Genomic DNA, 27,180 nt, shown 5'->3' on the forward strand with positions numbered 1-27,180 from the left:
AACATAATCAAGTTCATCTGACTCTGCGGAAGTAGATAAAGGGCCTCGTTGCCAAAATCCCAAAGTATCCCTTTAACCTCAACACTAGCCAATGAAAAAGCAGAACCATTTGTGGTTGTAGCCTGTAGAGGGGGCCTGTTTTCTATCTCCACATCGGCTCGTTATATATTTGACCACCAGGAGGGGATGTTTAGTAGGTGAGCTCTTTAGGGACTTCCCAGGTGAATTCACTCCGGCCAAAGTGGCCATAGCACGCAGTGTTCTGGTAGATTGGCCTCTTCAGGTTCAGCTCCCTGTGGAGCGAGCGATAAAACTCATATCAGAGGTGGGAAAGACACACCTGTAACAGCATTTGATACACAAATGTACACTACCCCTGCTTGTGTAACGTAAATGTCCACACAAATCTCTCAATGACATGATAAGCATGACGTACAACTTTAGAGGGGTTTGCAGCTCTCGAGATGGGTTCTTTAATTGAGCTAATAATATGCACAAAAATGTACCTTAAGCCTGATATAGGCCTCTATGGTTAATTTATTGTTGTGTGAGATTGTGTTACCAACAACAGTTTTCCTTTGATGACGACAATATGGTGTGACTTTAGAGGTGAGGTGTTTACCTGACGATGACACCAGGTCGTAGGTCAAAGTTCTTGTTGACGATATGCAGCAGCTCTCTCTCAGACTTCTGTGACGAGCCGTAGGTGAACACGGAGATGGACAGAGGGTGGGCCACTCCGATGGCGTAGGATACCTACAGTCACGCAGACATAATGCCCTCAATGCTCATGTCAACATTTTGAGACATCCACTGATAAAACATACAGCGGTAGTGACAATCATGACAATATAAAGTCATTAGCTGATGTCAGCTCTGTCAGGAGAACTGATGTATTTGGTTGCTATTTTATTGTGGAGGAGAACTACGAAAACCAGGAGAACCATGATAAGACCTCACCTGAACCAGCACCCTCCTGCACAGTTTGGCCATGACCAGGGACTTGGCCACCCAGCGGGCAGCATAGGCAGCCGAGCGGTCCACCTTGGAGAAGTCTTTACCAGAGAAAGCTCCACCACCGTGGGCCCCCCAGCCTCCGTACGTATCAACGATGATCTTCCTACCCGTCACTCCAGCATCACCCTGGCAGAGGAAGAAGATAGCAGGAGTTGGTATTGTGTTTGTTTTGAGGTTTGATCTTGCATAATATCCTTTGGTCTTTAACGAATGAGCTGTGTGTTTGTGTGTGTGTAGGTGAGGTGAGTGAACTTGTGTCTATTTACATGCGTGATTGCACACATTTAGGTTGTGACATTCACCTGGGGTCCTCCGATGACGAAACGTCCACTGGGCTGCAGATGGTAGATGGTCTTATCATCCAGATACTTAGCTGGAACCACTGCCTTGATCACCTGATAGGAGAGAATAATATAGCACATTTTTATGGAGCCTTTCAATACGCGTCAAAGTGGCAGAGGAAGAAGATAGCAGGAGTTGATATTGTGTTTGTTGCATCCACCACCAGAGCCACACATACATATACTTTGGCCAAGTTTAGAAAAAATACTTGAATTGGAGTTTCAATTAACTTCCTAGCCGTATCATCTAGTATGCACAGGGCTGGCCCTGAACATTTTGCCGCCCTAGGCGAGACAACAACCTGCCGCCGACCTCCCATCCCCCACTAGACCATGTACAGCAGGGGTTGGCAATTTTTCTCAGCTAAAAGTTGGAGGAACATATTAACAGCCCAATTCATAGTCCTACACTACAAATTAAACAACAATTAGGCTATATAATCAGTTCAATGTCATTACATTGATAAAATCACCAATGTCTATTACATTCATTTTCATTGGGGAAAAACATCTTGCAATCAAAATAAAATGTTGGGTTGAAAAAGTCGCAAAAGAAAGCAGGATAATGAAAATAGAAGTTTCAGGTAATAACGGAGAGAGAAATAGGCATTCTCACCATATTTCTCTAATGTCAAACCAGAGTGTCTTGTATGCAACGCTGTTTGCAAATATTTTAATCTTTCAAAAGTTACCTTTCCACCCAGACAGACGCTCTAACGCAGAAAAATGTAAGGTTCAACTTAACCTCTACTCCTCCATTGCAGCAGGTAGGTAGCTAGTGGCAGGCAGCCTAGTGGTTAGTGTTGGACTAGTAACTGAAAGGTTGCAAGATTGAATCCCCGAGCTGACAAGGTAAAAATCTGTCATTCTACCCCTGAACAAGGCAGTTAACCCACTGTTCAGGGGCTGTCATTAAAAATAAGAATTTGTTCTTAACTGACTTGTCTAGTTAAATAAAGGTTAAAAAATAACCAAAAAACAGAAGTGCTTCCCTAAAAGCTGCCTGGGTTTAAACAAACATATTCTCTTTTCAGAGAGTGAAAAGCTCAATTAATAGGGACAGAATAGCAAAGTCAATTTGTTTGTCTCCTTGAATATTATAGGCTGCAGCTTAACTTTAGAATGTCGCAGAGAGGAATCAATATATGCCCATATGCATTGGAGTCACGTCTTTTTTGGGCATTTTAAAGCTTGTTTCTACCATAAGGAATCATGGAGTTAAGCATTGTTATAGAATCTTTTATATAATCTGGATTCTTCTTATGTATTTATACCTACAGTACCAGTAGGTACCCTTTTTCCCTTTTCTTTAACAAAGGGTATGGGATACCCTCACTCAATTTGAACCCTAACACCCAAACACACCAAGCCCTTACCAGACACGGAGGTATTTTAGGAGTGCATGCGACAGTATTGGAGGATTTGGCTATACCGACTTCTATGGATAGCATAATTGTGTTTGTCAAACAGGTAAGCTTACCACGTTTTTGAATAGGACAAAATAGGCTCCAATTCTATATGTAATTCTATAATTAGGCCCATAAAAATAGTTGGTGCGCACGTGCACAAATAGGAGGTCCATTACCGGGCAGAAAGGAATTTAACTTTAACCCCTGCATCAGAGAGTTACAATGTAGTAATCAAACAGAGTAATAATATGACACCTGTTATCACACATGGTAGGACCCCACAATTGTTACAATAAAATAACACTTTTATTTAACATATTTAACCTATCATTTAATATTCCTGTAGAACTGTAAAAAGGGTGAGATCGTTTGAGCTTTGGAAGCAAGTGCTTTCATAAATGCATGGTGGGCCTCGTTTCACTGGAGCAGTGTAAAACAAGCTTCTGTCAATGACCCAGCCTTAACGAATTGTGTTTAAGATACCCAGCATTTCCACAAATTTCAGAAAGTTCCCATTATTTGGCTCGTTCAGCCTGTCAGTGGTCCCACCAAGCGCAATGTTCTGGGTGGCCATTACGCGTATCAGGGCTATGAGCCTCTGCTGCCAATGGAGAGTCTCTCCGTCAATAGCCCGTTGGGCTTGGGCATCGATAGTTTGCTTGGACACCAGCCTGATCTCCAGCTCCTTCCACCTCTGGAAACTATCTAGGCGGTCATGTGACTTCTCCTGTGAGCTGAGGAGGTGGCACAGATTCTTCCAGTCCCTGGTTCCATTCCTGACCAGCGCAGATTTGCACTCGAGAAGTTTGCAGCAAAAACAGAAGGCTTCATCGTTTTGCTTGGAATAAACAAGCCATGGTCTCTCCACTCTCTCCCAGTTTGCCATTCTCCTATTGTATTGGGCCACCAAAAATCTCTTGGGAAATTCCCCTCCTTATTCTGATGTGGCCCAGCCTGCACTAACATATCCCGTAAAGATACATTCATATATTTGGGCCACTCACCGGGATCTTTACATTTTTTTTCTGGGAGTCCGATTTAGCAGCAGCAGCAGCAGCAGCACTGTCATCGGGGACGTGGAGCGACTAATCTGAGTCCGGGTCCCAGATAGTAAGGTTTCTGCCGACATTGTTTGGAGATGTGGCAAGGCCTGGTGCGACCACCTGTTCTTGTCTACACAGAGAGCTGTCATCATCCGTGGAAGTGGTTCGTCCTCTTGGCTGCTAGAACCAGTGAACGGGGGCTCGTCCGTCTCTGCGCATTAACGTCCTTGGCGGCTTATCGTTCTCCACACCGGCTGATGGACATTGCTGCATGCTGATCAATTTCAGCAGCAAATCTCTTAGGTTTAGAGATTGTGCCTCTTTTCTTATCAGTTTTTTAAAATATATATTCACTTCCTGATGGTTTTTGTGTCTTAGACATGGTAGCAAATTTGGTTGCAAATCTCTAAAGCTTACTTTAGCTGAAATGATTTCCACTAGTAGCTAGCTAACATTAACAGGCTAGGTTAGGCTACTGCCTTAATCACCAATCATCTTCATCACACACAAACATAAAAAACAATACAATAGTTTAATTGGCAGATTCATTTTTATTAATGTTTCACAATTGGATAATCCCCTAAAAACACACACATATAACCATAGCTACCAAGGATAGGGGGAGTGAACTTCGGGAGAAGCGGGAATGGGGTGGGTGGCTATGAGATGCAGCAATGACTATGAGCTGGTGGCTGGGGCACCGGCGGCGGTGTAGTAGCCGATCAGGGGTGCCGGAGGGCGGTAGGCAATTTCCAAAATGCCGCCCCAAATTCAAGTGCCGCCATAGGCGACCGCCTAATCTTGCCTAATGGGAGGGCAGGCCCTGAGTACGTACCGTCTCCTTGAGCACCTTCTTCTGTTCCTCCAGGCCGATGAAGTCATCATGTTGAACAGAGATGACCACGGTGTGGACCCTTATAGGGATCACTGCCCCGTTCTCCTGCTCATAGTGTACCGTCACCTGATGAAGAAGAGGAGATAGCGATGAGAGGGATGGAGGGGGAGAAGAGGGGAGGAGATGAGATATGTTATCATATTTGTTCTGCTACATGTTTTTTATATTTTTTTTTATGGGGTAGATCAGCTTTAATATTTCAGAGAGACTGTCTGCATCTTTTCCAATGTATATAGTATACATAGACATATACATACATATAAATACACATACATATACAGTACCAGTCAAACATTTGGACACACCTACTCATTCCAGGGTTTCCTTTATTTTTTGTATTTTCTACATTGTAGAAAAATATTGAAGACATCACAACTATGAAATAACACATATGGAATCATGTAGTAACCAAAAAAGTGTTAGATTTGGATAGAAAACACTCTAAAGTTTCTAAAACTGTTTGAATGGTGTCTGTGAGTATAACAGAACTCATATGGCAGGCCAAAACCTGAAAAGATTCCATACAGGAAGTGCCCTGTCTGACAATTTGTTCTCCTTCTGTGGCATCTCTATCAAAAATACAGCATCTCTGCTGTAACGTGACATTTTCTAAGGCTTCCATTGGCTCTCAGAAGGCGCCAGAAAGTGGAATGACGTCTCTGCAGTCTCTGGGCGAAAAACAGCAGGAGTTTTTGTGAGTGGTCAGGCAAGGAACAATGACACTGGAGATGCGCGTCCACGAGACGACTCCATGTTTTTCTTTCAGTCTTTGAATGAATACAACGTCGCCCGGTTGGAATATTGTCGCTATTTTAATTTTTTGTCACGAAATGCGCTTGCGCATCACCCTTCAGATACTGACCTGAACGCATGAACAAAACGAAGGTATTTGAATATAACTATGGATTATTTGGAACCAAAACAACATTTGTTGTTGAAGTAGAAGTCCTGGGAGTGCATTCTGACGAAGAACAGCAAAGGTAATCCAGCAAAGGTAATCCAATTTTTCTTATAGTAAATCTGAGTTTGGTGAGGGCCAAACTTGGTGGGTGTCAAATTAGCTAGCCGTGATGGCCGGGCTATCTACTCAGAATATTGCAAAATGTGCTTTCGCCGAAAAGCTATTTTAAAATCTGATAAAGGAGTTCTGTATCTATAATTCTTAAAATAATTGTTATGTATTTTGTGAACGTTAATCGTGAGTAATTTAGTAAATTCACCGGAAGTTTGCGGTGGGTATGCTAATTCTGAACATCACATGCTAATGTAAAAAGCTGTTTTTTTTATATAAATATGAACTTGATTGAACAAAACATGCATGTATTGTATAACATAATGTCCTAGGAGTGTCATCTGATGAAGATCATCAAGGTTAGTGCTGCATTTAGCTGTGGTTTTGGTTTTTGTGACATTTATGCTTGCTTTGAAAATGGCTGGGTACTCTCCTGACATAATCTAATGTTTTGCTTTCGCTGTAAAGCCTTTTTGAAATCAGACAATGTGGTTAGATTAACGAGAGTCTTGTCTTTAAAATGGTGTAAAATAGTCATATGTTTGAGAAATTGAAGTTATAGCATTTATGACATATTTGTGTTTCGCGCCACGCGATTCCACTAGCTGTTGACAAGTGTCCCACCTTGCCCAGGGAGGTTAAAAGTTCATTAGAGTTACAGACTCAGAAATTGCAGCCCAAATGAATGCTTCACAGAGTTCAAGTAACAAGCACATCTTAACATCAACTGTTCAGAGGAGACTGCGTGAATCAGGCCTTCATGGTCGAATTGCTGCAGAGAAACCACTACTAAAGGATACCAACAAGAAAAAGAGACTTGCTTGGGCCAAGAAACATGAGCAATTGACATTAGACCGGTGGAAATCTGTCCGGTAGAAATCTGTCCTGGTCTGATGAGTCCAAATGTGAGATTTTTGGTTCCAACCTCCGTGTCCTTGTGAGACGCAGAGTAGGTGAACGGATGATCTCCGCATATGTGGTGTGATGGTGTGGGGGTGCTTTGCTGGTGACACTATCTGTGATTTATTTAGAATTCAAGGCACACTTAACCAGCATGGCTACCACAACGTTCTGCAGCGATATGCCATCCCATCTGGTTTGCGCTTAGTGGGACTATCAATTGTTTTTCAACAGGACAATGACCCAACACACTGCCAGGCAGTGTAAGTGCAATTTGACCAAGAAGGAGAGTGATGGAGGGCTGTATCAGATGACCTGGCCTCCACAATCACCCGACCTTAACCCAATTGAGATGGTTTGGGATAAGTTAGACCGAAGGCCAGCATCCCTGAGTCGCCTCTTCACTGTTGATGTTGAGACTGGTGTTTTGCGGGTACCATTTAATGAAGCTGCCAGTTGAGGACTTGTGATGCATCTGTTTCTCAAACTAGACACTCTAATGTACAGTACTTGTCCTCTTGCTCAGTTGTGCACTGGGGCCTCCCACTCCTCTTTCTATTCTGGTTAGAGACAATTTGCGCTGTTCTGTGAAGGGAGTTGTACACAGCATGGTACGAGATCTTCAGTTTCTTGGCAATTTCTCGCATGGAATAGCCTTAATTTCTCAGAACAAGAATAGACTGACGAGTTTCAGAAGAAAGTGCTTTGTTTCTGGCCATTTTGAGCCTGTAATCGAACCCACAAATGCTGATGCTCCTGAAAATCATCTAGTCTAAAGAAGGCCAGTTTTATTGCTTCTTTAAATCAGCACAACAGTTTTCAGCCGTGCTAACATAATTGCAAAAGGTTTTTCTAATGATCAATTAGCCTTTAAAAATGATCAACTTGGATTAGCTAACACAACGTGCCATTGGAACACAGGAGTGATGACTGCTGATAATGGGCCTCTGTAAGCCTATGAAGATATTCCATTAAAAAATCTGCCTTTTCCATCTACAATAGTCATTTACGACATTAACAATGTCTACACTGTATTTCTGATCAATTTGATGTTATTTTAATGGACAAAAAATATGCTTTTCTTTCAAAAACAAGGACATTTCTAAGTGACCACAAACTTTTGAACGGTAGTGTATATACATATACCTTTTAAAAATATATTTTCCTTTATTATTTTCTGACTAACCATACCACCCCTCCCCTATTGGAGTAAACTAATGAAACAACAACACTTAGGCTTCAACTTCCAGCTTATACATACTATACACTCAACCTTTCTCATCTATTTCTGATGTCAGATCCAGTTTCTATTTGCCATATATTTTTATCTGTGCTGTTTCACAAAAGTTCTGAACCTATATACATTTTATGGACAAAGTATATGTTACATGAGTTAACTTGTTGTTATTAGTCCCACCCTTCAGCTCCATTCAACCACTCCCATCTATCTCTTAACACCATCCATATTGGATTTCTATTTGCCAAATATTTTTCAACTGTGCTGTGATGTTTCACAAAAATTCTGAACTCTCATAGTTTCTACAGATTATAAATTAAAGATAATTATTTTTTGCTAAAAGTGTTATAATATTATTGATTGATTGACTATGACTTTTCAAATCACCCAGTAGTGCTATCTGCAGAGTTAGCTCCAGGTAAATGTTGCAATTCTTCAGCCATTCCTGGACATGTGACCAAACACAAGCTACATATGGACAGTACCAAAAAATGATCTGATGTCTCTTCGCAGCAAAATCTGCAGAGTTGGGAAGGTTGTATCCCCCACATACAGTATATATCATTCTATTGGAACAATACATTTGTATAATAATTTAAATAAAAAAATTATAAGTTTTGAACCCGGGATCATTTTGCGTATCAGTTCATTAACCATGTGCCATGGAATCGGTACATCAAAAATCTCTTCCCAACACTTTTGCAATCTATGTGGCACAGCTGTCTTTTTTTGGTCCTTAAATTAAACTGGTATACGTTTTTTATTTATCACATTTTTCTTTAACCAATTTTGGTCTTTAATGCAGGGCTGACAGACAAATTCCTTACTTTTACCCCCTTCCACTTGTCTCTTCCATTTTTGCAATAATGCAAACATTGCAGACATTTCCATATATTTTTGTTAGCTGCATGTGTGACATAACTCTACCAGTCCTGTTTATGATATAATTTACAAAGACTATACCTTTTTTATTTTATTTATTCATTGAAATTTACATTTACATTCACATTTTAGTCATTTAGCAGACACTCTTATCCAGAGCAACTTACAGTAGTGAATGCATACATTTCATTTCATTTCATGCATTTTTTATTAATATTTTTTTTAAATCAATTAGTATATTTAATTTAACCACAATATTTGTTGTATTATTTTTTCTGTCTTTTCTGGTGGATAAAACTGAAATTGCAACCAGCTTTCTATGGCTTGTTTTAAAAATAGAGATATTTTGGAGATTATTTCATTTTCAAATTACCAAAAGTGAGAGGTTGTAATCTGAATAAAGGAAAAAAGTTATTCAACAAGGGGTGAGACATTCTTACTAATTTGCTAGAGAACCATTTCGCATTTAAGTATAACTTTTGTATAACTGACGCATTTAATGAGAGGTCTAATGCTTTAATATTTAATAATTTTTGCACTCCGAATTCATATTCATCATATAAATAGGCCCTTTTAAATTTTTGCTGGCCTTCCATTCCAAATAAAATGAAATCTTTTTTGCTCATATAATAAAAAACCGGTTGCTAGGTGTAGGCAAGACCATAAGCAAATAGGTAAACTGGGATATGACTAAAGAGTTAATCATGGTGATTTTTCCACAAATAGACAGCTATTTTCCTTTCCATGGTAGCAAGATCTTATCTATTTTTCCTAACTTTCTATTAACATTTATTGGAGTGAGAACATTTCTTTATTTCGGGATAAGTATACCGAGTATATCCACATCACCATCAGAACATTTTATTGGTAAACTACACGGTAATGTAAAAGTTGTATTTTTTTGTGATCCAATACGGAATCATAATTTGGTTGTAATCCAGAGAGGTTAAATAAGTATCGAGATTCTCTATGAGGCGGTGAAGGGATCCAAATTGTGGATTTAAAAGAAAACATGAATCATCAGCATATAATGACACCTTTGTTTTTAAGCGCTGAATTTCTAACCCTTTGATATTATTGTTGGATCTGATTTTAACAGCTAACATTTCGAAGGCAATAATAAATAGATATACCAATAGTGGACAACCTTGTTTTACTCCTCTGGACAGTTTAAAACTTTCTGAGAAGTAGCCATTATTTACTATTTTGCACCTAGGGTTACTATACATAACTTTAACCCATTTTATAAGAGATTCTCCAAAATTGAAATACTCCAGGCATTTACATATAAACTCCAGTCGTACTTTATCAAAGACTTTTCGAAGTCAGCTATGAGTACCAGGCCTGGTTTCCCAGATTTTTCATAGTGTTCTATTGTTTCCAGTACTTGTGTTATATTATCTCCAATGTATCGTCCATGTAAAAACCTGTCTGATTAGGATGAATAATATCCGACAATACCTTTTTAATTCAATGCGCTATGCATTCTGCTAGAATTTTTCCATCACAGTGTAAGAGGCCTCCAATTTTTAAATGGACTGGATCTTTATATATATCACTTGGATCCTGTTTCAGTAATAATGAAATCAGACCTTCTTGTTGCGTGTCCGATAATCTACCGTTTATATAGGAGTGGTTAAAACATGCTAATGATGGTCCTCTTAGTATATATATGGCACTGGTATGCCATCCAGCCCTGGAGTTTTCCCAGACTTAAAGGCTTTAATTGCATCAAGAAGTTCCTCCTCTGTAATTTGGTCTTCACATGAGTCTTTCTGTACAGATGTTAATTTTACATTATTAATAGGAAAAAAATCCATACAATTAGTTTCAGTTAGTGGAGATGGAGGAGACTGAAACAAAAACATATTCATAAAGTACTTTACTTCCTCTTTCAAAATATTGTTCGGTGAATCATGAGCGACTCCATCATTTGTAACAAGTTTCAATAATGTTTTTTAGTAGCATTTCTACGTTGAAGATTTAAAAATAATTTGGTGCATTTTTCCCCATATTCCATCCAGTTCGCGTTATTTTTATAATATACTGCTCAAAAAAATAAAGGGAACACTAAAATAACACATCCTAGATCTGAATGAATGAAATAATCTTATTAAATACTTTTTTCTTTACATAGTTGAATGTGCTGACAACAAAATCACACAAAAATAATCAATGGAAATCCAATTTATCAACCCATGGAGGTCTGGATTTGGAGTCACACTCAAAATTAAAGTGGAAAACCACACTACAGGCTGATCCAACTTTGATGTAATGTCCTTAAAACAAGTCAAAATGAGGCTCAGTAGTGTGTGTGGCCTCCACGTGCCTGTATGACCTCCCTACAACGCCTGGGCATGCTCCTGATGAGGTGGCGGATGGTCTCCTGAGGGATCTCCTCCCAGACCTGGACTAAAGCATCCGCCAACTCCTGCACAGTCTGTGGTGCAATGTGGCGTTGGTGGATGGAGCGAGACATGATGTCTCAGATGTGCTCAATTGGATTCAGGTCTGGGGAACGGGCAGGCCAGTCCATAGCATCAATGCCTTCCTCTTGCAGGAACTGCTGACACACTCCAGACACATGAGGTCTAGCATTGTCTTGCATTAGGAGGAACCCAGGAACAACCGCACCAGCATATGATCTCACAAGGGGTCTGAGGATCTCATCTCGGTACCTAATGGCAGTCAGGCTACCTCTGGCGAGCACATGGAGGGCTGTGCGGCCCCCCAAAGAAATGCCACCCCACACCATGACTGACCCACCGCCAAACCGGTCATGCTGGAGGATGTTGCAGGCAGCAGAATGTTCTCCACGGCGTCTACAGACTCTGTCACGTCTGTCACATGTGCTCAGTGTGAACCTGCTTTCATCTGTGAAGAGCACAGGGCGCCAGTGGCGAATTTGCCAATCTTGGTGTTCTCTGGCAAATGCCAAACGTCCTGCACAGTGTTGGGCTGTAAGCACGACCCCACCTGTGGACGTCGGGCCCTCATACGACCCTCATGGAGTCTGTTTCTGACCGTTTGAGCAAACACATGCACATTTGTGGCCTGCTGGAGGTCATTTTGCAGGGCTCTGGCAGTGCTCCTCCTTGCACAAAGGCGGAGGTAGCGGTCCTGCTGCTGGGTTGTTGCCCTCCTATGGCCTCCTCCACGTCTCCTGATGTACTGGCCTGTCTCCTGGTAGCGCCTCCATGCTCTGGACACTACGCTGACAGACACAGCAAACCTTCTTGCCACAGCTCGCATTGATGTGCCATCCTGAATGAGCTGCACTACCTGAGCCACTTGTGTGGGTTGTAGCCTCCGTCTCATGCTACCACTAGAGTGAAAGCATCACCAGCATTCAAAAGTGACCAAAACATCAGCCAGGAAGCATAGGAACTGAGAAGTGGTCTGTGGTCACCACCTGCAGAACCACTCCTTTATTGGGGGTGTCTTGCTAATTGCCTATAATTTCCACCTGTTGTCTATTCCATTTGCACAACAGCATGTGAAATTTATTGTCAATCGGTGTTGCTTCCTAAGTGGACAGTTTGATTTCACAGAAGTGTGATTGACTTGGAGTTACATTGTGTTGTTTAAGTGTTCCCTTTATTTTTTTGAGCAGTGTATATTACACTGGATCTTTCTTGAATAAGTTCTGTCCCCTATCAACACTTTTTAAACTTTTGGTGCCAGAGAGAATGACATAAGAAAGTAATCAAGACGACTAGCTTGATTAAGCCTCCGCCATGTATATCTGACTAGGTCAAGGTATTTAAGTCTCCATATATCCACTAATTCCAATATATCCATGACATTCATGATTTCCATAAGTGCCTGAGGGTGATAGTTTGTAGTGTGATTTCCTTTCCGGTCCATAGAGGTATTTAAGACCGTATTAAAATCTCCCACCATAATAGAGTCTAGTGTTGCTTGTAGGGTTGATACATGATTATATATATTTTATAAGGAGCGTGGATCATTATTATTCGGACCGTATAGGTTAATGAGCTATATCTGTTTATGGTCCAATAACATATTTAAAATTATCCATCTACCTTGAGAATCTGTTTGGACAATTTGCACTGTTAATTAATATCAGTACATGTTCTGCTACATGTTTGTCTTTATTATGTTCAGTCCTGAAGCCAAGACACGTGCCTGTCAATGTTATCAGATATCAATAACATTTTCTGAGGGCCTTGGTTAACTAACTGAACTTCCCTTCAGAGATGTGAATGTCTGAGCTCCTCCCCCCTTATGTCTGAATGTAAGCCCTCTCACAAGATCCTATTTTGGGCCATTCCTTTTCCAGCCCCCTTCAAAAATACCCCTAAAACTGAAGACCCTTCCCTCTTCACTTCCCGCTCATAACTCAGGAATTTGAGAATTGCTTGAGAATTACCCATAAGGTTACAGCTGCTTGAGGAAAGAATCTATTGGATTTCGGTCTGTTCCATTTCAGCTCCTTGCTCCTGTTCCCAACTTGGATGCTAGACGTGTAGTTTAGGGCAACCTCAGTGGAGCTTCCACCACATTACTGACACCTCTCCAATGCTTTTAGATCTGTGAACATTGAAGAGAGTAGGTGCTAGGAGAAGAGGTAGGAGCTAAGAGAAGGGTTTAGAGGTTGAAATGGAACCAGACCGTTTGCTATGATTGACAAGACCACAGCCGGTCTCCTTTGCTCCAGACGTGTTACTACATGGGGTCAGGGTTAGGGGTCAACTCATTCCCACTCAGGGGTAAAAACAGACTAGTCACATGGTCTCATGGCAACACCTTCCTAGTGGTAACCTCTCAGTGGGGAGTCATGGTTTCAAGTGGGGACCACATGCTTCTCTCTCTCTCAATTATATTTCAATTCAATTCTCTCTCTCAATGTTCTCCCTCTCTTTTCCTTACTTTCTCTCCCTTTCTCTCTCTTCATTAATTTATCTCCCTTTCTCTTTCTCTCTATATGAAACCCTACACCACCTCTCTTCTAATACAGTTGAAGTCGGACGTTTATATACACTTAGGTTGGAGTCATTCAAATTCGTTTTTCAACCACTCCACAAATTTCTTGTTAACAAACTATAGTTTTGGCAAGTCGGTTAGGACATCTACTTTGTGCATGACACAAGTAATTTTTCCAACAATTGTTTACAGACAGACTATGTCACTTATAATTCACTGTATCACAATTCCAGTGGTTCAGAAGTTTACATACACTAAGTTGACTGTGCCTTTAAACAGCTTGGAAAATTCCAGAAAATTATGTCATGGCTTTAGAAGCTTCTGATATGCTAAATGACATCATTGGAGTCAATTGGAGGAGTACCTGTGGATGTATTTCAAGGCCTACCTTCAAACTCAGTGCCTCTTTGCTTGACATCATGGGAAAATCAAAAGAAATCAGCCAAGACCTCAGAAAAAAATTGTAGACCTCCACAAGTCTGGTTCATCCTTGGGAGCAATTTCCAAATGCCTGAAGGTACCACGTTCATCTGTACAAACAATAGTACGCAAGTATAAACACCATGGGACCACGCATCCGTCATACCACTCAGGAAGGAGACGCGTTCTGTCTCCTAGAGATTAATGTACTTTGGTGCAAAAAGTGCAAATCAATCACAGAACAACAGCAAAGGACCTTGTGAAGATGCTGGAGGAAACGGGTACAAAAGTATCTATATCCACAGTAAAACGAGTCCTATATCGACATAACCTGAAAGGCCACTCAGCAAGGAAGAAGCCATTGCTCCAAAACCGCCATAAAAAAGCCAGACTACGGTTTGCAGCTGTACATGGGGACAAAGATTGTACTTTTTGGAGAAATGTCCTCTGGTCTGATGAAAGAAAAATGTAACTGTTTCGCCATAATGACCATCGTTATGTTTGGAGGAAAAAGGGGGAGGTTTACAAGTCGAAGAACACCATCCCAACCTTGAAGCACGGGGGAGGCAGCATCATGTTGTGGGGGTGCTTTGCTGCAGGAGGGACTGGTGCACTTCACAAAATAGATGGCATCATGAGGGAGGAAAATATATATATCGAAGCAACATCTCAAGACATCAGTCAGGAAGTTAAAGCTTGGTCGCAAATGGGTCTTCCAAATGGACAATGACCCCAAGCATACTTCCAAAGTTGTGGCAAAATGTCTTAGGAACAACACATTCAAGGTATTGGAGTGGCCATCACAAAGCCCTGACTTCAACCCTAAAGCCCTGACCTCAAAATATGTGGGCAGAACAGAAAAAGCGTGTGCAAGCAAGGAGGCCTACAAACCAGACTCAGTTACACCAGCTCTGTCAGGAGGAACGGGCCAAAATTCACCCAACTTATTGTGGGAAGCTTGTGGAAGGCTACCAAAAACGTTTGACCCAAGTTAAACAATTTAAAGGCAATGCACCAAATACTAATTGAGTGTATGTACACTTCTGACCCACTGGGAATGTGATGAAAGAAATAAAGGCTGAAATAAATTATTCCCTCTACTATTATTCTGACATTTCACATTCTTAAAATAAAGTGGTGATCCTAACTGAATACAGCAGGGAATTTTTACTAGGATTAAATGTCAGGAATCGTGGAAAACTGAGTTTAAATGTATTTGGCTAAGGTGTATGTAAACTTCCAACTTCAACTGTATATCCCCCCAGAGAGAGAATGAGGGAGAGAGAGAGTTCATTGGTAATTCTCTCAGTCTCACCTGTGTTTTAGAGTCGGGGCGGAGCCAGGGGACGGTTCCGTTGCGTCTGAGTTCGGCCATCTTGGAATTCAGTTTGTGAGCTAGGATGATGGTGAGAGGCATGCACTCCTCTGTCTCGTCTGTAGCATAGCCAAACATCAGACCCTGGTCTCCAGCTCCCATATCCTCCTCTTTCCTGTCGATGTGGACACCCTGAGCGATGTCTGGACTCTGCTGCTCCAGAGCCACCAACACATTGCACGTCTTATAGTCAAAACCTGGGGAGAGAGAGAGGAGGGAGAAAGGTAGGGACAGAAAGAGAGAGACGGGGAAAGGAAGAGAAAGAGGGAGGAAAAGAGAGACAGAGGGTCATGATTAATCCTCTAGTATGTTTTTGATTTTCTACATTATGCAATCTACACTATAGTATGTACACTCACAAAAAAATATAAAAGCAACAGTTTCAAAGATTTTACTGAGTTAATATTCATATAAGGAAATAAATAAATTGAAAGAAATTCATTAGGCACTAATCTATGGATTTCATATGACTGGGAATACAGATATGCATCTGTTGGTCACAGATACCTTAAAAAAGGTAAGGTTGTGGATTAGAAAACCTGTCAGTATCTGGTGTGATCACCATTTGCCTCATGTAGCGCGACATCTCCTTCGCATAGAGTTGATCAGGCTGTTGATTGTGGTCTGTGGAATGTTGTCCCACTCCTCTTCAATGGATGTGCGAAGTTGCTGGATAATGGAGGGAACTGGAACACGCTGTCGTACACATTGATCCAGAGCATCCCAAACATGCTCAATAGGTGACATGTCTGGTGAGTATGCAGGCCATGGAAGAACTAGGACATTTTCGGCTTCCAGGAATTGTGCACAGATCATTGCGACATGGGGCTTTGCATTGTCATGCTGAAACATGAGGTGATGGCGGCGGATGAATGGCACAATAATGGGCCTCAGTATCTCGTCACGGTATGTCTGTGCATTCAAATTGCCATCTATAAAATGCAATTGTGTTCGTTGTCTATAGCTTATGCCTGCCCATACCATAACCCCACCAACACCATGGGACACTCTGTTCACAACGTTGACATCAGCAAACCGCTCGTCCACACAACGCCATACACGCCGTCTGCCATCTGCCCGGTACAGTTGAAATCCACGTAGAGCACACTTCTCCAGTGTGCCAGTGCTCATCGAAGGTGAGCATTTGCCCACTTAAGTCGGTTACGAAGCTGAACTACAGTCACGTCAAGAAACTGGTGAGGACGATGAGCACGCTCATGAGCTTCCCTGAGACAATTTCAAATTGTCTAAAACAACGTTGGTAGAGAAGAGAACACTTGCGTCATTAGGTCAATATCCCAATATGGGGTCAGTGGGTTTCTTATGTGTTGTGTGTCCCAACTGTTCTAATAAGCTTATTTCCTTGAGTTTTTTTCTTGGAAATTAAGAAGTTATGTAAGACAAAATCAAAGGGTTTGAGTTCAAACAAAATAGAAAGAAGTGCTAGCTTTAGACAGAACAGAAGGAATATATGGTGAAATGCTTTTGGGACATTTGCCTTTGTTGGTCTGTGTGTTTCACTTAAATGTGTCCCCTCACTCACCATGACCCTGTGTGTTTCCTTTAAATGTGTCCCCGTCTAACTCACCACAGGCAACCTTGGCATCTGGGTCCCGTTTCAGGTGAAGAGTAGAGAAATTAACAGTAATGATCATGCTGTTTAATGAGCTTCTTGATATGCCACACCTGTCAGGTGGATAGATTATTTTGGCAAAGAAGAAATGCTCACTAACAGGGATGTAAACAAATGTGTGTACAACATTTGAGAGAAATAAGCTTTTTATGTGTATGGAACATTTCGGGGATCTTTTATTTCAGTTCATGATACATGGGACCACCACTTTACATGCTGCATTTATATTTTTGTTCAGTAGAAACATACTGGTTTGAGTACAACAGAAGCCTGTTTCTCACCTTTGTCTGAGTTGTCGTAGCCGATGTGTTTGATAGTGTCTCTGACCACCTTCTGGTAGTCTACATTGGCCCGGGACGTGATCTCTCCACACAGCAGCACCATGCCAGTCTTACACACCGTCTCTACACAGGGTGAAGACAACCATTAACACTTTGGAACTGTGTAATAACAACCAATGACACTTATCTTTAGACCTCTATCTTGGGATAAAATCAACAACAACAACACATAGTTTTGAGTTCATAGTGGACATAGATAAGTGTAGAATGTACATTAGGTCAATATCCCAATATGGGGTCAGTGGGTTTCTTATGTGTTGTGTGTCCCAATTATTCTAATAAGCTTATTTCCTTGAGTTTTTTTCTTGGAAATTAAGAAGTTATGTAAGACAAAATCAAAGGGTTTGAGTTCAAACAAAATAGAAAGAAGTGCTAGCTTTAGACAGAACAGAAGGAATACATGGTGAAATGCTTTTGGGACATTTGCCTTTGTTGTTCTGTGTGTTTCACTTAAATGTGTCCCCTCACTCACCATGACCCTGTTATTCTGTGTATTTCCTTTAAATGTGTCCCCCTCTAACTCACCACAGGCAACCTTGGCATCTGGGTCCTGTTTCAGGTGAGCATCCAGGACAGCATCACTGATCTGGTCACATATCTTGTCTGGAAAAGGACAGAAAGAGGACAATAATACATGAAAAGAACAAAGGATATAAAGCAGACACAAAAAAATTCATGGGTCGTTGGAGTGATGCCCGCCACCCGGCACATGGCTTGAATCAAGAAACACCGAAACAAAGTGTATTTGAGCGTGATGTGAATTAATAATATCCTCATGAACAGGATTGTACCCATTGAACTCATGAAATCTTTAAAAAGTGTCACATTCCTTTTTTGGGGGATAATCCCAAAGTACAAAAGAGCAGTATTTTTCACAAATGTTTTCCACACCACACCCCACACAGTCAAATAGACCTGTAGGAATGTACAAATGTAGGATCTTAATTTGACCTGTATTGTCACAGAAAAAATAATGCTGCAGCAACAGGATTTGAACGTTAAGTTTATAACTTTTAGTCCCCTTTTGAACTTTTGACTCATCACATACGCTGCTGCTACTGCCTATTTTCTATTCTGTTGCCAAGTCACTTTACCCCTACCTATATCTATCTCAATTAATTCGTAATCCTACACATTGACTCGGTAATGGTACAAGTTATAGTTACTCATTGTGTATTTATTCCTTGTGTTATTATTTTTCTATTATTTTTCTCTCTGCATTGTTGGGAAGGGCCCGTAAGTAAGCATTTCACTGTTAGTCTACACCTGCTGTTTACGAAGCATGTGACAAAGAAAATTTGATACAATTATTAGATTAAGTTTGATTGATCTGTGGTTAGGTTAATAACTGGTGAAAATTAGGTTTCATGAAAAGTGGAATACTGTTAAAGGGTTGAATACAGCATTGAAATCAATATCAAATCATTTCTGGGTAACAATGAAGTGCCTTACTGTGATTGTTTTCAATTAAAACGGTCAAAAAGAAATAGCTTCTTAGCAAAGAGCAATTTCTCAAGCAATAATTTTTCTGGAACTAAGGGTGGCCTAGCGGTTATAGCGTTGGGCCAATAGCCGCAAGGTCGCTGGTTTGAATTCCAGAGGTGACAAGGTGAAAAACAAAAATAGCTTAATATGCCCTTGAGCAAGGCACTTAACTCTAATTGCACCTGTAAGTCGCTCTGGATCGGAGTGTCTGCTTGATGACTAAAATGTAAAAATGACTGTCTGGGAGAGGGAACTAGCTGTTATTGGCAGAAAGGTTTGGAACTCTCTTTCTTATTGGTTTATTTGGGTGGTGTATCAATACACCCAGTCACTACAAAGATAGAGTCGTCCTTCCTAACTCAGTTGCCGGAGAGGAAGGAAACCGCTCAGGGATTTCAACATGGGGCCAATGGTGACTTTAAAACAGTTACAGAATGTAATGGCTGTGATAGGAGAAAATGGAGGACGGATCAACAAAATTGTAGTTACTCCACAATACTAATCTAATTGACAGAGGGAAAAGAGGGAAGCCTGTAAAGAAGAAAAAAAATCTAAAACATGCATCCGGTTTGCAACAAGGCACTAAAGCTTTACTACAAAAAATGTGGCAAAGCAATTAACCTTTTGTCCTGAATACAAAGTGTTATGTTTTGGGCAAATCCAATGCAACACATTACTTAGTACCACTCTCCATATTTTCAAGCATACTGGCGGCTGCATCATGTTATGGGTAGGCTTGTAATCTTTAAAGACTGGGGGGTTTTCAGGGTAAAAAATACATGGAATTGAGCTATGCACAATTGAGCTCTGCTTTCCACCAGACACTGTGAGATTAATTCACCTTTCAGCAAGACAATAACCTAAAACACAAGTCCAAATCTACACTGGAGTTGCTTACCAAGAAGACAGTGAATGCTCCTGAGTGGCTGAACTATAGTTTTTACTTAAATCTGTTTGAAAATCTATGGCAAGACTTGAAAATGGTTGTCTAGCATTTATCAACAACCAATTTGACAGAGTTTGAAACATTTTGAAAATAATAATTGGCAAATATTGCACAATCCAGGTGTGCAAAGCTCTTAGAGACACCCAGAAAGACTCACAGCAGTAACCGCTGCCAAAGGTGATTCTAACATGTTTTGACTCAGGGGTGTGATTACTTATGTAAATGAGATATTTCTGTATTTCATTTTCAATACATTTGCAAACATTTCTAAAAACTTTGTCACTTTGTCATTATGGGGTATTGTGTGTAGATGGGTGAGATTTTGTTTTAAGTTCAGGCTGCAAAACAACAAAATGTAGAACAAGTCAAGGGGTAGGAATACTTTCTGAAGGCACTGTATCCTAGGCCTGGCATGCAAAACTATGCAATACAGATGCAAATGCCCAAAGTCATCATTATCTCACATTAATAATCTTAATCTGGAGCTGAAGTTTACCACTGTATATCAAGCCCTGCTGTAAAGGCTACATACAGATGTAGGATCTTAATTTGAGCCAGTTTGCTACAGCAGCAAAATAATCCTGCAGCAACAGGAAATGTGAATTATTATGTAGATTAGAACTTTAGAAGCCTTTTTAAACTCACAATTATTATTACATTTTTTACACTACAGGTTTGCATTTTTTCAGCAACAAAAGAGCAGTGGTGGGAAAAGTACTCAATTGTCATACTTGAGTAAAAGTAAAGATACCTTAATAGAAAACGCATCAAGTAAAACTGAAAGTCACCCAGTAAAATACTACTTCAGTAAAAGTATAAAAGTATGTGGTTTAAGATATACTTACAGTTGAAGTCTGAAGTTTACATACACTTACATAGGTTGGAGTAATTAAAACTTGTTTTTAAACCACTCCACAAATTTCTTCTTTAAAAACTATAGTTTTGGCAAGTTGGTTAGGACATCTATTTTGTGCATGACTGTAACACTTGTCATTAGGAATGGACCAAGGCGCAGCGGGAATGTGGATACTCATATTCTTTAATGAAAAAACACGCAGAGCATCCACAGTGAAAAAACAATAAATGATACTCACGACAAGAACAGTTTTGCAGGCTATCAAACGCAGTGCAAAAACAACTACCCACAACCCCAGAGAAAAACACACACTACTATATAGGACTCCCAATCAAAGGCAACTCAACACACCTGCCTTCAATTGGGAGTCCAATCACCAACACAACACTTAACACACACAAACCTGCCACGTCCTGACCAAAACGAATACAATTGCTCCCTCTGCTGGTCAGGACGTGACAGTACCCCCCCCTCAAGGTGCAGACCCTGGAATGCACCTTAAAAAAAGAAAACACACAAAAAAAATCCCCAACAAAACCCATAAACAATAAGGGAGGGAAGGGAGGGTGGCTGCCGTCAACGACGGCACTGTGCTACACCCTCCCTCCCCAACCCACCTATCCTGGAGGTGGCTCAGGTAGGGGACGTGGACCTCGCTCCACCTTCGGCGTCGCCCACTTCGGTGGCGCCGATAGCTGCGCCGGGCAGACGGGCCACTCTGGCTGACCCTGGCAGACGGACCACTCTGGCTGGGCCGGAGGACAGGCGGGCCACGCTGGCTGGGCCGGAGGACAGGCGGGCCACTCGGGCTGGGCCGGAGGCCAGGCGGGCCACTCGGGCTGGGCCGGAGGACAGGCGGGCCACTCGGGCTGGGCCGGAGGACAGGCGGGCCACTCGGGCTGGGCCGGAGGACAGGCGGGCCACTCGGGCTGGGCCTGAGGACAGGCGGGCCACTCGGGCTGGGCCGGAGGGCAGTCGGGCCACTCGGGCAGGGCCGGGCAGTCGGGCCACTCTGGCAGCTCCGGGCAGTCGGGCCACTCTGGCAGCTCCGGGCAGTCGGGCCACTCTGGCATCTCCGGAAAGACGGGCCACTCTGGCAGCTCTTGACTGGCGGGTGGCTCTGGCAACTCTTGACTGGCGGGCGGCTCTGGCGACTCTTGACTGGCGGGAGGCTCTGGCGACTCTTGACTGGCGGGCGGCTCTGGCGACTCTTGACTGGCGGGCGACTCTGGCGACTCTTGACTGGCGGGCGGCTCTGGCGACTCTTGACTGGCGGGCAGCTCTGGCGACTCTTGACTGGCGGGCAGCTCTGGCGACTCTTGACTGGCGGGCAGCTCTGGTGACTCCTGACTGCCGAGGCTGGGCTTACGCACTAGACGCCTGATGCGTGGGGCTGGTACTGGACTTGCCAGTCTGGAGACACGCACCTCCATGCTAGTGAGTATAGCGGGAAACACCGGACCGTAGAGGCGCACTGGCGGTCTTGAGCGCAGGGTTGGCATCACCCCTTCCGGCTCGATGCCCACCTCGCCCTGGCACATGCGGGGCGCTGGTACAGGGCGGACTGGGCTGTGCGTACGAATAGACGAGATGGTGCGTACCTCAGCTTAACATGGCGCCCTCCACCTCATACGCACCTCCCTGTAATCACGGGTAGCTGGCTTACGGCTCTTCCTTGGCCTGGCCAAACTACCCGTGTGCCCCCCCAAAAAAATTATTGGGGGTGCCTCTCCGGCTTCCTCGCCAGCCGTGTTCCAGCATAACGTTCGCTCCCTTTTCCTGCTGCCTCCGCTCTTCTCAGTGCCTCCACATGTTCCCATGGGAGGCGATCCCTTCCGGCCAGGATCTCTTCCCAGGTGTTGGATCCCTTGCCATCCAGGATGTCCTCCCATGTCCATTCATCCACCCGATGCTCCTTCCTCTTCCGCTGCTTGGTCCTTTTGTGGTGGGTAGTTCTGTAATATGTGTAGCCGTGTTGAATAGACCAAATCGCAGCGGGTATGTGGATACTCATATTCTTTAATGAAAAAACACGCAGAGCATCCACAGTGAAAAAACAATAAATGATACTCACGACAAGAACAGTTTTGCAGGCTATCAAACGCAGTGCAAAAACAACTACCCACAACCCCAAAGAAAGGACTCCCAATCATATATAGGACTCCCAATCAAAGGCAACTCAACACACCTGCCTTCAATTGGGAGTCCAATCACCAACACAACACTTAACACACACAAACCTGCCACGTCCTGACCAAAACTAATACAATTGCTCCCTCTGCTGGTCAGGACGTGACAATGACACAAGTAATTTTTCCAAAAATTGTTTACAGACAGATTATTTCACTTATAATTCACTGTATCACAATTCCAGTGGGTCAGAAGCTTACATACACTAAGTTGAGTGTGCCTGTAAACAGCTTGGAAAATTCCAGAAAATGATGTCATGGCTTTAGAAGCTTCTGATAGGCTAATTGACATCATTTGAGTCAATTGGAGGTGTACCTGTGGATGTATTTCAAGGCCTACCTTCAAACTCAGTGCCTCTTTGCTTGACGTCATGAGAAAATCAAAAGAAATCAGCCAAGACCTCAGAAAAACAATTGTAGACCTCCACAAGTCTGGTTCGTCCTTGGGAGCAATTTCCAAACGCTCAGGAAGGAGACGCGTTCTGTCACCTAGAGATTAACGTACTTTGGTGCAAAAAGTGCAAATCAATCCCAGAACAACAGCAAAGGACCTTGTGAAGATGCTGGAGGAAACAGGTACAAAAGTATTTTTATCCACAGTAAAACGAGTCCTATATCGACATAACCTGAAAGGCCGCTCAGAAAGGAAGAAGCCACTGCTCCAAAACCGCCATAAAAAAGCCAGACTACGTTTTGCAACTGCACATGGGGACAAAGATCATACATTTTGGAGAAATGTCCTCTGGTCTGATGAAACAAAAATATAACTTTTGGGCCATAATGACCATCGTTATGTTTTGAGGAAAAAGGGGGAGGCTTGTAAGCCGAAGAATACCATCCCAACTGTGAAGCACGGGGGTGGCAGCATCATGTTGTGGGGGTGCTTTGCTACAGGAGGGACTGGTGCACTTTACAAATAGATGGCATCATGAGGGAGGAAAATTATGTGGATATATTGAAGCAACATCTCAAGACATCAGTCAGGTAGTTAAAGCTTGGTCGCAAATGGGTCTTCCAAATGGACAATGACCCCAAGCATACTTCCAAAGTTGTGGCAAAATGGCTTAAGGACAACAAAGTCAAGGTATTGGAGTGGCCATCACAAAGCCCTGACCTCAATCCCATAAAAAATTTGTGGGCAGAACTGAAAAGCGTGTGCAAGCAAGGAGGCCTACAAACCTGACTCAGTTACATCAGCTCTGTCAGGAGGAATGGGCCAAAATTCACCCAACTTATTGTGGGAAGCTTGTGGGAGGCTACCCGAAATGTTTAACCCAAGTTAAACAATTTAAAGGCAATGCACCAAATACTAATTGAGTGTATGTAAACTTCTGACTTGTGAAAAACTGAGTTTAAATGTATTTGGCTAAGGTGTATGTAAACTTCCGACTTCAACTGCAATCCTAGGCCTGTGTTGTTGTTAGGTGGACTTATGGGCCAAATTGGCATTATTCCTATAAGTACACACGTGGAACTGCACAAAAATCGTTTTTGTTTTGTTTCAAATCATTTAGAAATGTTTATCACAATTTCACACATTGGAACCATTATTTATAGAAATACCAATACACTGTACTGTTACATACTGTTAACTACAGAAGAGTATTAGGGCCAAGTGAAAAAAACGGCGATTGGTGGTGATACTTGGTGAAACTATACTTTAGAATTGGCTTTAGTAAGAAGGAAATCCTATCTCTTTTAGCACATAATAACCATATTATTATAAGTAGGCCTCTTAGGACCTGGAAGAAATTGTGCGACAGATCATTTTCAGAAGGAGGAACCACACAGACTCAGATGAGGTATTTCATCCAAGTCTGTGTGGTTACTTATATTAACCCTCCCACAAACACCTTTGCGTAAAACCCCTGCTTCGTTGTTTATTCTTGAATTATTGCCACATTATTCTCAAAATATTGACACTTTTTTAAAGTACTATCATGCATAAAAAAGTATCACATCCCGTTTTTTTTTCTCTTCACTTGGCCCTAATAGTCTTGCGTAGTTAGCTTACTGCAATAGTACAATAACTTTTCATACCTTTCAAAATCAGCATCTTTGTATGACTGTTTATGTTTCTGTAGATATTCTCACACACAGGGTCAGCATTGTTTGGTTAATCTAGCCCAAAGAGGGCAGAGTAGGTTTTAGCATTTTTGATTGGACGTGGTTGGAGTTAACATGGTTGGAGGGGGCGGAGTGTACGGGACATCAGGTTGCTTTAGCAGAATGAACATGTTAAAATAAGAGCCAAATCAAACTGCAACATTGTCCCCCCCCCAAAAAAAACACACACACACCACAACTTATCAAACTTAATTGACTCACTGATTTCTGTGGAACAGTGTGTGCAATGTACTTTGTGTCACTATCGACCCACCGCTGTGCTTGTATTGGTGGGTGATGCAACATCAGACTGTTTGTGTGAATGTGATTGCGTGCCGGCAATATTGCACTGTGGGAGCATACGTCACTCTCTCTCTCCCTTTCTCTCAGCAATGCAACTCTACACCAGACCTCTCTACTCAATATCCCCCATCAGGGAGAGACAGAGAGAGAGAGGGAAAGAGAGAGACAGAGTGAGAAAAAGAGAGAGCCATGGGGTAGTCTATCAATGGAATACCATCCATATGCTCTCATAGTAAATGTGTAAATGTGTCTGCTAGGAGCACAGACAGATTAACTACCTCCAGGGTCTTATAGTGGCTGACTAGATACTATCTTTGTGTCATAGAGCACCATTATGCTGTGTTTCTACTTCAGTACGGTAATCCGTTTTTGAGCAAATATAGACATTTAGTTCAATTCTGTCTAATTTTATTTTGTTTTCCATCTTTTATATCTCATACTATATACCAGGGGTATTCAGATCTACGCTACGACAGGGGTGTCAAACTCATTCCACAGAGGGCCAAGTGTCTTAGGTTTTAGTTTTTTCCTTTAAATTAAGACCTAGACAACCAGGTGAAGGGAGTCCCTTACTAATTAGTGACTTTAATTCATTAATCAAGTACAAGGGAGGAGCGAAAACCCTCAGACACTCGGCCCTCCGTGGAATGAGTTTGACACGAGGTCCAAACTACTGCTGGTTTTTCTGTCCTTCCTGATATTTAATTGCACCCGCCTAAATCAGTCCCTGATTAAAGGGGAAGTATGAAAAAAGTACTGGAACTGGCTTTGATATCCAGATTTGAATTTGAGGGCTATATACACTTGAACTATGATTGTGCCAAACTGTAGCCATGCAACAAATATATAATGTGCATTATCAACATTGAGTAACTATTCACACTTCATCTGACAGGCACAGATGTAGGTTCTCATTGAGCATGTTGCTATAGCTGTGGGGCCACGGCTAGAAAAAACTGTGAGTACTGGTAAAGAGCATGTAAAGAGCAAGTAAAATGGAGCCAGGAGAAGACTCACCTGGATGTCCCTCTCCGACGGACTCCGAAGTGAACATGAAGGACTCATCATCCAGCAGAGTGTCACTCATTTTGACACAGGCAGGTACTCAGAACCACTCAAAAACACAGAGAAGTTCCTCTGTTTCCTTCAACAGCAGCCAAATAGATCTGGTGAGAGCTTTATATTCCTGCTCGAGAAGGTAGAGAGAGTGAGGGTTGCAGCCCTGCAGCCAATTGACTGTCTATCCAACAGAACTCCTGGACTATCTACACATGGTCCTATATATGGCTAAGAGAAAACACACACACACACACACACACACACACACACACACACACACACACACACACACACACACACACACACACACACACACACACACACACACACACACACACACACACACACACACACACACACAAATCATGTGGTGAACCCATGGGACAGACCATTCCAGTGGGGAGTTGTTGATGGAGGGGATTTAAACTTTTGGGAAGTCCCAATTAAACCCTTGTTCTTTCCACAATCCTGAATGGTGGAAGGAATCTACCACTTCTGTCATCCATGGGGTGCTGCTGGAGTCCAGATACCTTTGTTGGGCTGTAGAAAGCAAAGTATCACTCCCCTCTATTCTCCGGGTTGGTTAGCTCTCCCTTAGGATTGAGCTGGGGCTGTGTAAAGGTATGAAGCGAGAGAGAGAGAGAGAGAGAGAGGCTTTTATATATGATGCAATTTACCTTGCTAACTACCTTTCCTCAGCTACTTTGGTTTGGCAATATAACTGGGTGTACAAAAACAAATTATATTAATAGGAAAATAGATGGAGAGAATTGAACAATATAAA

General features: G+C 42.2%; 1 protein-coding gene across 1 annotated transcript; it reads right to left on the bottom strand.

The window, feature by feature from the left end:
* LOC115153383 (S-adenosylmethionine synthase-like) lies at positions 1 to 26,599 on the bottom strand. Its single transcript, XM_029698783.1, has 9 exons — positions 26,355 to 26,599; positions 17,978 to 18,055; positions 17,393 to 17,515; positions 15,419 to 15,675; positions 4,646 to 4,771; positions 1,320 to 1,412; positions 961 to 1,143; positions 623 to 756; positions 1 to 293 (listed from the first exon to the last, which is right to left on the bottom strand). The coding sequence occupies exons 1-9, from the start codon at positions 26,422 to 26,424 to the stop codon at positions 191 to 193; spliced, it is 1,167 nt and encodes a 388-aa protein (XP_029554643.1). The 5' UTR covers positions 26,425 to 26,599; the 3' UTR covers positions 1 to 190.
* Between the last annotated feature and the right edge of the window lie 581 nt (positions 26,600 to 27,180).

This window comes from Salmo trutta, chromosome 18 (genome assembly GCF_901001165.1).
Source record: "Salmo trutta chromosome 18, fSalTru1.1, whole genome shotgun sequence".
Lineage (NCBI taxonomy): Eukaryota > Metazoa > Chordata > Actinopteri > Salmoniformes > Salmonidae > Salmo > Salmo trutta.